Source organism: Entelurus aequoreus, linkage group LG16 (genome assembly GCF_033978785.1).
Source record: "Entelurus aequoreus isolate RoL-2023_Sb linkage group LG16, RoL_Eaeq_v1.1, whole genome shotgun sequence".
NCBI classification, from domain to species: Eukaryota; Metazoa; Chordata; class Actinopteri; order Syngnathiformes; family Syngnathidae; genus Entelurus; species Entelurus aequoreus.
The window spans coordinates 48976946-48989445 of record NC_084746.1 but is presented as its reverse complement, the minus strand read 5'-3'; the positions used below and the strand labels follow the sequence as shown (position 1 = coordinate 48989445).

The following is a 12500-nucleotide window of genomic DNA, read 5'->3' as shown; positions in this document are numbered from 1 at the left end:
ATGGGACGATGAAGTGTGTCATGCTTTCTCTTGAGTGAGCGTGGACAGGAAGAACCGAATGGTAGTGCAGCGTTGTCCCTCACCTCTCCTTGATGGACATCTGTTTGCTGGACATGCCGTAAAGCAGGTCCCCGGATTCTGTGGGTGAAAGCTGATCACCGGACTGGACGTCGAACCTGTTATAGTCGTCGCTGTGGTCCAGGGGCAGGGACTGGGATTTGACCAGCGTCTGAGGGAAGGACTGAGGTTTGGGTGGTGTCTGTGGAGGCACCTGGAGTTTGGGCTTCGGAACCAGTTTCTGAGGTTCGGACTGGCTTTGTGGGGACTGAGAAAATGGTTTGGGATATGTGGGCGGGGCCTGGAGGGGCTGGACGTACAACTGGGGCTTTGGAAGCTCAGGGGGGGTCTGGGGCAGGAAGGGTTTGAGAGGAGTTGGAGGATGCTGGAGGACAGGGTGTGTCTGCTGGATGCTTGACACGTGAGACGCTGTCCTGCAGGACTCTTTGGTGATCGCAGGTTTTAGAGATGCCGGGCCGTCTTGCAGGTCTGAAATGATAATTCATTCATGTACGTGATTATCAATGTATTCATGAGTTGATTAACATGGACCCCGACTTAAACAAGTTGAAAAACTTATTCGGGTGTTACCAATTAGTGGTCAATTGTACGGAATATGTACTGTACTGTGCAATCTACTAATACAAGTCTCAATCAATCAATCAAAACGCTCATTCACCCTAATTAGACTGAAAAATGCTAAAAAGCAGCGCCGTCGCATTATTAATCAATCAATCAATCTTTATTTATGAAGTGCTTTTCATACATAAAAGAAATGCAACACAACCTGCTTTACAAAGTTAAAAACCCATATCCCCCATTATCACATATGTTACACACACACACGCACACACATATGCAACTGTATAAACAAATGATTGCATGGCTGAGTACAGAGGAGACATGTGAGTAAACACTATCACAGGAGCCATCTGCACCAGGAGGTCATCAGACCCTGGCCACCAGGACGCTGACACAAAGCGCCCCCAAAAGCACGGTCGATAACACCTGAGGCAGATGGCGCCCTCTGAGGGATGTTGGAAAGTAAAAATAATAAAACTTGTAAAATAGTGAGAACCATGAGTAGAGATAAAGGATAAAATACAAGTAAGTCATATGAAGATTAAAAAAATTAAAATAATAATAAAAAAGATAAAAATAAAATCAATATACAGAAGATATATAATAAATAAATAGAACAAAATAAAATCTTGCATAACTAATAAGATAAAAAGTAAAGTACGAATGATATCCATAAAATTAAATATTAGGTAAAAGACAAATCAAAAAGGTGGGTCTTAAGCCTGCTCTTAAAAACATGAACAGTCTTCATTTATGGAGTAGACCAAAGCCGCCCCAATGGTCTGTATGTTTCTATATATATATATATATATATATATATATATATATATATATATATATATATATATATGTGTGTGTATACAAACCCCGTTTCCATATGAGTTGGGAAATTGTGTTAGATGTAAATATAAACTGAATACAATGATTTGCAAATCATTTTCAACCCATATTTAGTTGAATATGCTACAAAGACAACATATATGATGTTCAAACTGATAAACTTTTCTTTTTTTTGCAAATAATCATTAACTTTAGAATTTGATGCCAGCAACACGTGACAAAGATGTTGGGAAAGGTGGCAATAAATACTGATAAAGTTGAGGAATGCTCATCAAACACTTATTTGGAACATCCCACAGGTGAACAGGCAAATTGGGAACAGGTGGGTGCCATGATTGGGTATAAAAGTAGATTCCATGAAATGCTCAGTCATTCACAAACAAGGATGGGGCGAGGGTCACCACTTTGTCAACAAATGCGTGAGCAAATTGTTGAACAGTTTAAGAAAAACCTTTCTCAAGCAGCTATTGCAAGGAATTTAGGGATTTCACCATCTACGCTCCGTAATATCATCAAAGGGTTCAGAGAATTTGGAGAAATCACTGCACGTAAGCAGCTAAGCCCGTGATCTTCCATCCCTCAGGCTGTACTGCATCAACAAGCGACATCAGTGTGTAAAAGGATATCACCACATGGGCTCAGGAACACTTCAGAAACCGCAATACCAACTGATTACCTTAGTTTTATCTAAAGGTTTATCCGTCCAAGCTTGTTTTGAAGGGTGCAGAGCACATCGCTCTAACTATCACCACACTGGCGTGTGACATGACCACTCCCTATGCAAAGCACGATTGCCTTTAAGCGGTCAAAAGAAACACTGTGATTAATTGCTTAATCTTCATTAATTTATGGTAACGCAATAAATAAATAAACATTTTTATCACACATTAACTCGTAAACATAGACAGCCTTAATGACCGACCTAATTATATATATATATACTGTATGTATGTATATATATATATATATATATATATATATATATATATATATATATATATTGACGGGACAAGCGGTACAAAATGGATGGAGGGCTGTGAATCTTTGGGCACCACACGATTCGATTCGATTCTTGGGGGTAACGATTCAATCCAGAATCGATTCTCGACTCAGAATGATTCTCGATTCAGAATCAATACTTTTTTTTAAATAACATTGGGTCCCAGTTCTATGATTAACTACATTTCTCCATATAATAGATAAACAGCTCTGATCAATATACACATTACTTCAAAGAAACTGGTTTTGTTTGATAAAATTCGACCAAAACATTTACTAAAGTGGCTGGAGAAGACAGACTTTGGAAAAAATGTCTGACGAATATAAATAAATAAATAAATAAATAATCGACTTTTGATTTTTTTTAGTCGATTAAGAATCATTACACATAAGCATCATAATTAATTCGAAAATAAATTTTTTTACACCCCTGATATATATATATATATATATATATATATATATATATATATATATATATATATATATATATATATATATACACATACAGTATATACTAGATAAATGCTTTAAAATGTAATATCGGAAATTATCGGTATCAAGAAGTAAAATTAATGACTTTTTGAAACGCCGCTGTACGGTGCGGTACATATCCGGTAAAACACGGACGTAGCCTAGTATACTCTGGACTGAAGCTGTGTGCCTTCATTGTTTTCGTAGCTGTTGTTTTGAGGCATGTTTAAAAAAAATAAAAAAATAATGCACTTTGTGAAAGTCAAAGTATAGTATTTCCCATAGTTGTAGTGGGTATCAGGATTATCTCAGGGAGAGCATGTCCCAAATTCTGTTTTGAGGCATGTTAAAAAAAATAATGCACTTTGTGACTTCAATAATAAATATGGCAGTGTCATGTTGGCACTTTTTTCCATAACTGGACTTGAAGTTGTCTTATTTTGGAAAACCTTGTTTTTGATTGATTGATTGAAACTTGTATTAGTAGATTGCACAGTACAGTACATATTCCGTACAATTGACCACTAAATGGTAAGACCCGAATAAGTTTTTCAACTTGTTTAAGTCGGGGTCCACGTTAATCAATTCATGGTAAAGTTACATTGTTTAATGCATCCAGCGGGGCATCACAACACAATTAGGCATAATAATGTGTTAATTCCACGACTGTATATATCGGTATCGGTTGATATCGGAATCTGTAATTAAGAGTTGGACAATATCGGAATATCGGACATCGGCAAAAAAGCCATTATCGGACATCTCTAATATATACTGTATATATGTATGTGTGTAATATATATATATATATATATATATATATATATATATATATATATATATATATATATATATATATATATATATATATATATATATATATATATATATATATATATATATATATATATATATATATATTAGGGATGTCCGATAATGGCTTTTTGCCGATATCCGATATTCCGATATTGTCCAACTCTTTAATTACAGATACCGATATCAACCGATACCGATATCAACCGATATATGCAGTCGTGGAATTAACACATTATTATGCCTAATTTGGACAACCAGGTATGGTGAAGATAAGGTACTTTTTAAAAAAATTAGTAAAATAAGATAAATAAATTAAAAACATTTTCTTGAATAAAAAAGGAAGTACAACAATATAAAAACAGTTACATAGAAACTAGTAATGAATGAAAATGAGTAAAATTAACTGTTAAAGGTTAGTACTATTAGTGGACCAGCAGCACGCACAATCATGTGTGCTTACGGACTGTATCCCTTGCAGACTGTATTGATATATATTGATATATACTGTATGAACCAGAATTTTAATAACAGAAAGAAACAACCCTTTTGTGTGAATGAGTGTAAATGGGGGAGGGAGTTTTTTTGGGTTGGTGCACTAATTGTAAGTGTATCTTGTGTTTTTTATGTTGATTTAATTAAAGAACAAAAAAAACAAAAACAAAAAAAAACGATACCGATAATAAAAAAAACGATACCGATAATTTCCGATATTACATTTTAAAGCATTTATCGGCCGATAACATCGGCAGGCCGATATTATCGGTCATCTCTAGTTAGTACTATTAGTGGACCAGCAGCACGTACAATCATGTGTGCTTACGGACTGTATCCCTTGCAGACTGTATTGATATATATTGATATATAATGTAGGAAGCAGAATATTAATAACAGAAGGAAACAACCCTTTTGTGTGAATGAGTGTAAATGGGGGAGGGAGGTTTTTTGGGTTGGTGCACTAATTGTAAGTGTATCTTGTGTTTTTTATGTTGATTTAATAAAAAAACCAAAAAAACCCCCCCCAAAAAACCAATACTGATAATTAAAAGACCGATACCGATAATTTCCGATATTACATTTTAAAGCATTTATCGGCCGATGATATCGGCAGGCCGATATTATCGGACATCTCTAGTTAGTACTATTAGTGGACCAGCAGCACGCACAATCATGTGTGCTTACGGACTGTATCCCTTGCAGACTGTATTGATATATATTGATATATAATGTAGGAACCAGAATATTAATAACAGAAAGAAACAACCCTTTTGTGTGAATGAGTGTAAATGGGGGAGTGAGGTTTTTTGGGTTGGTGCACTAATTGTAAGTGTATCTTGTGTTTTTTATGTGGATTTAATAAAAAAGACAAAAAAAAAAACATAAAAAAACGATACCGATAATAAAAAAACCGATACCGATAATTTCCGATATTACATTTTAAAGCATTTATCGGCCGATAATATCGGCAGGCCGATATTATCGGACATCTCTAGTTAGTACTATTAGTGGACCAGCAGCACGCACAATCATGTGTGCTTACGGACTGTATCCCTTGCAGACTGTATTGATATATATTGATATATAATGTAGGAAGCAGAATATTAATAACAGAAAGAAACAACCCTTTTGTGTGAATGAGTGTAAATGGGGATTAGGGAGGTTTTTTTTGGGTTGGTGCACTAATTGTAAGTGTATCTTGTGTTTTTTATGTTGATTTAATAAAAAAATAAAAATAAATTTAAAAAAACAAAAAACGATACCGATAATAAAAAAAACGATACCGATAATTTCCGATATTACATTTTAAAGCATTTATCGGTGGATATTATCGGACATCTCTAATCAAAACTACTCAAATGATACAACGGAGAGGGGAATTACGGTGCAAGTCTGGATAAAGGTTCCAAAATGTCTTTTTGGGGGGCACATTGTTCTGAGTAAATAACGGATGCACAATCCAATACACAGTACAGTAAAATCTGGTGCTGATCCAGATGAAGATGGCTGTCTTTATGTACTAAGGACCCTGCATCCACATTGATTCAGGAACAATCTCTCCTTCGAACCACAGCAAGATGACAGCTGAAGGAGGCTCGAAGCGTTTATCGTGTCAACAAGCTGGTCAGGCCGGTTAGCCTGTGACTGTTCAACCAATGACGCCAAGGAGGGAAGTGTTCTGTTAGCTCGGACACATTTGGGGAAAAGGGCTTTCCTCTCTGGAGGACAAAGGGATCCGCGAGGCATGGGGGGAAAAAAAATGTTAATGAGATGCTCTCTCTCTCTCTCTCTCTCGCTCTCTCTCCGTGACAGCCAAATCAAATAACCCTCACCCAGTTTTCCGTTCGTCCCCAAAGAGGCAAGTGCGGAAAGCAATCATGCGTGGGAGCACGCTGCATAAAACAATGAGGACTGTCCTCCGCCCTTCCTCTTCTTGCCTTTTGTGTCCACTCACATACCGCCTTGTAGTACCCTAAAAAGTATCTACAGCACCTTAAATAGTCTCCTTCACAAGTCTCTTACCTGAGAGTCCTGCTTGGATCCGAGTGCTGCCGTGACCTCCCTCCTGGGCTCCTGGGTCGGGATGCGGCTCCGGCTCAGCTGCCGAGTGTCGAGGCCGAGGATGCTCCCAAGCGTCCTGCTTCCTGTCGCGGTTGTCCTGGTCTTGGGAAGGCCGGTCCTGCTCGCTGTGGTCTGCGCCTCCCCACCTAACATCCTCCGCTGCCTCCCCCTGATGTCTGCGAGCAGGGAGAGCCCCGAGCCCCTCTGAGCTTTTCGGGAGGAGAGGGGAGGAGTCTGCTTCCAGCTCAGGTTGGCCGGGATCCCCCGTCTGGGTCATGGAGAAATATTTCAGCGCCCTCTCCTGGTGGATGTTTGCAGTGCCGGGAGACTGTTGGGCGCGGACGTGAGGGATGGCCGCGGCAGAGGCGGTGGTGGTGGTGGTGGTGGCGGCGCACCCTCCTTCGACGACAGCGCTGCCGCTGCTACCTCCGGGCGTCATGGTTACCGTGGTAACAGAGGCTCTGGAGGTGGCGGCTGCTACGGAGCGGACCACAAAGGCGGGGAGGGGCTCCAGTTTGATTTGGCTGCTGTGTTTCAGCTGGAACAACACGAATAAAACGCCACATCATTAAGGGTGATGGCGCTATCTACACGGGCAAACACTGCGTGGACAAAAGTATTGAGACGAGAGCTTAGAACAGCTTCCGCTCTTCTTTTTGCAAGATTTGAGAGCCTGTCTTCATTTGTGAGGTCAGGGGTCACGAAGAGGGATGTTTACCTTTCAGTTTTGTACTGATATGGTTGTAATTTCTGGAACTTGGGACAAAAACGGTACCAATTTATGGTACTTTGGTGAATGATCATCTGGTAAACTTTTTTTTTTTTTAATAATACATTGAATAATGTTTGTAAATGTAACCGTGGAAGTTGCCCTCCAGGGGGTTCTTCGGACCACCAAGTACTGACATGACAGTCCGGTTCAGGATCACAATATGGTTTTATTTTCCAATAAAGTCTCTCTCTCTCTTGCTTTCCAGCAATTTTTTTTGTCCGTCTCAGGCTCCCTCTCGCTCTTACTCCAGCTCCAACAACTCTCTCCTCCCGGCTGCTGCCTTTTAACAGAGCGACAGGTGATTAGATAACCAGGCCCAGGTGGGCCATCTACGCACCTGTCGCTGATCTCGAAGCCGGTCCTTCGCTGCAGGTCCGCAGGCCACGCCCCCCTCCACAGTAACAATAAACTGTGAACTGACAATAATAACTCTGCTGTCCAGTTGTTATATCTTGTTTTCTTACACTTTTGATTATCATTTGCAAGTATGCATTAACTTCAGTTTGTCCTAGGAGTAATTTGCCAGAGTCAGGAAGTGATTTTTGCCATTAAGTTGAATGTATCAGTCTTGTCTTTTGTTAAGTCCAATGACATTTTTATACTGCATATTGTACTTATTACACACCTGCTGTTGGATTGCAACATGCATCTTAGTTGTAGTTTTCATCTAGGGATGTCCGATAATGGCTTTTTGCCGATATCCGATATGCCGATATTGTCCAACTCTTTAATTAACGATACCGATATCAACCGATACTGATATCAACCGATATATACAGTCGTGGAATTAACACATTATTATGCCTAATTTGGACAACCAGGTATGGTGAAGATAAGGTACTTTTTAAAAAAAATAGTAAAATAAGATAAATAAATTAAAAACATTTTCTTGAATAAAAAAGAAAGTACAACAATATAAAAACAGTTACATAGAAACTAGTAATGAATGAAAATTAGTAAAATTAACTGTTAAAGGTTAGTACTATTAGTGGAGCAGCAGCACGCACAATCATGTGTGCTTACGGACTGTATCCCTTGCAGACTGTATTGATATATATTGATATATAATGTAGGAACCAGAATATTATTAACAGAAAGAAACAACCCTTTTGTGTGAATGAGGGGGAGGGAGGTTTTTTGGGTTGGTGCACTAATTGTAAGTGTATCTTGTGTTTTTTATGTGGATTTAATAAAAAAAATTTTTTAAAAAACAAACAAAAAAACGATACTGATAATAAAAAAAACGATACCGATAATTTCTGATGTTACATTTTAACGCATTTATCGGCCGATAATATCGGCAGACCGATATTATCGGACATCTCTATTTTCATCATCAAATTTGGAGGCGTTGAGATCGCCATGCAAAGTCGCTAATGCTAATCAGATGCATGTCTATGGCAAAACCCAAAGTAAATTAGCACAGAGCTAGCGCATTTTAAAAGGCAGAGCCTTCCTTTTGAGTGCTTTCCATCCGACATGCTTGCTTTGTTGGCAGGGCCGTGACCAGGATTTGAAAAATACCCAGGTCAAAAATTGGTGGTCCAAGAGGAGCTTTAAAAGGTCCGATAATGGCTTTTTTGCCGATATCCGATATTCCGATATTGTCCAACACTTAATTACCGATTCCTATATCAACCGATACCGATATATACAGTCGTGGAATTAACACATTATTATATCTAATTTTGTTGTGATGCCCCGCTGGATGCATTAAACAACGTAACAAGGTTTTCCAAAATAAATCAACTCAAGTTATGGAAAAAAATGCCAACATGGCACTGCCATATTTATTATTGAAGTCACAAAGTGCATTATTTTTTTTTTTAACATGCCTCAACACAGCAGCTTGGAATTTGGGACATGCTCTCCCTGAGAGAGCATGAGGAGGTTGAGGTGGGGGTGTAGGGGGCAGCGGGGGGTGTATATTATAGCGTCCCGGAAGAGTTAGCGCTGCAAGGGGTTCTGGGTATTTGTTCTGTTGTGTTTATGTTGTGTTACGTGTGTTTGTCATTCTTGTTTGGTGTGGGTTCACAGTGTGGCGCATATTTGTAACAGTGTTATAGTTGTTTGTACGGCCACCCTCAGTGTGACCTGTATGGCTGTTTGCATTCAATTGTGTGTGTGAGAAGCCGTAGATTTTATGTGACTGGGCCGGCACGCAAAGAAAGTGCCTGTAAGGTTTATTGGCGCTCTGTACTTCTCCCTACGTCCGTGTACCACTCCGTACAGCGGCGTTTTAAAAAGTCATATTTTTTACTTTTTGAAACCGATACCGGTAATTTCCAATATTACATTTTAAAGCATTTATCGGCAGTCCGATATTATCGGACATCTCTATTCGGAACCCATCCCTACTGATAATGGAGCTGTTGTTGCATTTTTGTCATTGCACCCCTGCATTTCCTTGTTTTTGTGTTTGCCCTCCTTTTCGTTTTTTGTTTCTCTCCTTAGTTGCCATGGCGCCCCGGGGAGGGCAGGAGCGCACCTGTATGCAATCACCACAAGTAGGGATGTCCGATAATGGCTTTTTGCCGATATCCGATATTCCGATATTGTCCAACTCTTTAATTACCGATACCGATATCAACCGATACCGATATCAACCGATATATGCAGTCGTGGAATTAACACATTATTATGCCTAATTTGGACAACCAGGTATGGTGAAGATAAGGTACTTTTTAAAAATAATAATAAAATAAGATAACTAAATTAAAAACATTTTCTTGAATAAAAAAGAAAGTAAAACAATATAAAAACAGTTACATAGAAACTAGTAATTAATGAAAATGAGTAAAATTAACTGTTAAAGGTTAGTACTATTAGTGGACCAGCAGCACGCACAATCATGTGTGCTTACGGACTGTGTCCCTTGCAGACTGTATTGATATATATTGATATATAATGTAGGAACCAGAATATTGATAACAGAAAGAAATGGGGGGAGGGAGGTTTTTTGGGTTGGTGCACTAATTGTAAGTGTATCTTGTGTTTTTTATGTTGATTTAATAAAAAAAAAACAAAAAAACAACAACAACAAAAAAAAAAATGATACAGATAATAAAAAAAAACGATACCGATAATTTCCGATATTACATTTTAACACATCCGATATTATCGGACATCCCTAATCACAAGGCTTCTTGAGCTGATTGCGTCCACCTGGAGGTGTTGGATCTTTGTTTTGTACTTTGTTTTTTACTAGTTTTTTCATGGCACAGGCTACTCCCTCCTGTATTTGTATTCTCTCCAGAGCTCTGGGGCCGTACTTATCAAGCTTCTTAGAGTGCCATTTTACACTTAAGTCCTGAGAATTTGCGAAATTTAGTCCTACTCTCAAACTTAAGAATAAAAGCTTTTTATCAACTTTCTTAAGTCTAAGAATCACTCCTACTCTCCACGATATTTAAGAGACCTTCAGAGGTGTCTTAAGTGGTTAGGAGTTGCCAGCAGGGGATGGCACTGAGGCGAGAGAGACGTGCGCGAACATTCAGGGAGCGGAACGATGTTCTGGATTTGTTTGATGACGAGCAGCTGATCAAACGGTATCGTTTAGACAGAGCGGGTATTATTTTTGTCACAGATTTAATACTTTTCGATTCCATGTTGATTTCTGCATGTGGCTGCAATGGGCTAGTATATATAGAGCCACCCATACCAGTTTCAAATTAGTTGCCTAATTAATGAATTGGAAAGAAAATGTTATGACAGTAGCGTATGTGTGTGGCCGTGAGGTGAGTGACGTCAGTGAGTGTGTGGGCGAGAGAAGAGAGGGAGCGGTAGCGTGAGTGCCGGCGGGGACTAGTTTGTTTTGTATTATTTTGTAGTTTATTGTCAAAATATACACTCCCATTGTCCACTTAAATATTTCCAAGATATTTCTTTATTCTTAGACAACGGATTCCCTTCCATGATTGGTCATTTCTATGGACACAGAAATGACGTCACCTAAAATTCCATTTACGGCACATAATAATGTCGTAATTCAGCTCTGAGTGTGACACTTAAGATTCAGTCCTACACTTCGCTGAAAGTGTGAGTAAGACGCTTGATAACTAACTTTTAAGTGCAGCTTTCAGCGAATAATTTATTTACTCTTAAGTCAACTCTTAGCAGACTTCTTAGGAGTAATTCTGAGAAGCTTGATAAGTACGGCCCCTGGATTAAAGCTTCTTGTACTCAGTGCTGTCATCTCCTCTTTGCTCCAGGGTTCCCGCTTGGGCGTAACCATAACAGCTGTTCTACTTCTTCCACACTAAACTCCTCCAAACATGCACTGGAACAAAAAAGGTTTCCACCTCACTTGTTCCCAAAAAGTTGCAAGTATATCTTACACAAAAAGTGTAGGAAGGCGAATTAAAAGTAAAAAGGTCCAATCCAATCTCTGATTAAATTCAATCTCACTTTTGTCCATGTAGCGCAGATATCACGTTTCTTCATATAAACATTGTTAATATCTACACCAGGGGTGTCAAACTCATTTTAGATCGGGGGCCACGTGGAGAAAAATCTACTCCAAATTGGGCCGGACTGGTAAAATCACGGCGCGATAACTTAAAAATAAAGACAACTTCAGATTGTTTTCTTTGTTTAAAAATAGAACAAGCACATTCTAAAATTGTACAAATCATAATGTTGTTTTTGTGTGTGTTTTTTTTTTACAATTACCTGTTGCGGTTATACTTTATTTGTCGTTATTTAAATTTATGAATAAATTATGTGACATTGTTCATCAGTCAACTCATTGGTGTTCATTTTCAATCCATCAAGATAAAAAAATGATATAAAAAACAAATGACAGTATGTTATTTATGTAGTTTGATCATTTTCCTTGACTGATGTACAAACATGTGGTTTATTTTGTACATATGTAGCATCATCTACAAAGATACAAAGAATTGCTATGGCGACATCCAGTGGACACATTTAGAACAGCAGTTTCTTTCATTCAAAAATTTCAGGTTAATATTATACTTAGCAAACTCATTCCAAAGGCCGGATAAAACCTGTTCTGATCTGGCATTCGGGCCGTACGTTTGACAGCCCTGGGGCCGTACTTATCAAGCTTCTTAGAATTACTCCTAAGAAGTCTGCTAAGAGTTGACTTAAGAGTAAATAAATTCTTCGCTGAAAGCTGCACTTAAAAGTTAGTTATCAAGCGTCTTACTCACACTTTCAGCGAAGTGTAGGACTGAATCTTAAGTGTCACACTCAGAGCTGAATTACGACATTACTATGTGCCGTAAACGGAATTTTAGGTGACGTCATTTCTGTGTCCATAGAAATGACCAATCACGGAAGGGAATCCGTTGTCTAAGAATAAAGAAATATCTTGGAAATATTTAAGTGGACAATGGGAGTGTATATTTTGACAATAAACTACAAAATAATACAAAACAAA

At 38.5% G+C, this 12500-nt stretch overlaps 1 protein-coding gene across 8 annotated transcripts in view; it reads right to left on the bottom strand.

Annotated features, from left to right (window-relative positions):
- Positions 1-12500, bottom strand: part of LOC133631120 (supervillin-like) — a 113078-nt gene that overhangs the window by 56861 nt on the left and 43717 nt on the right. For all 8 annotated transcript variants that reach the window (XM_062023180.1, XM_062023181.1, XM_062023175.1 and 5 more), the window contains 2 exons: positions 6286-6862; positions 84-546 (listed from right to left, as the gene is read on the bottom strand). In XM_062023180.1, coding sequence (XP_061879164.1) covers positions 84-546; positions 6286-6862 — 1040 coding nt within the window. The remainder of the gene's footprint in view (positions 1-83; positions 547-6285; positions 6863-12500) is intronic.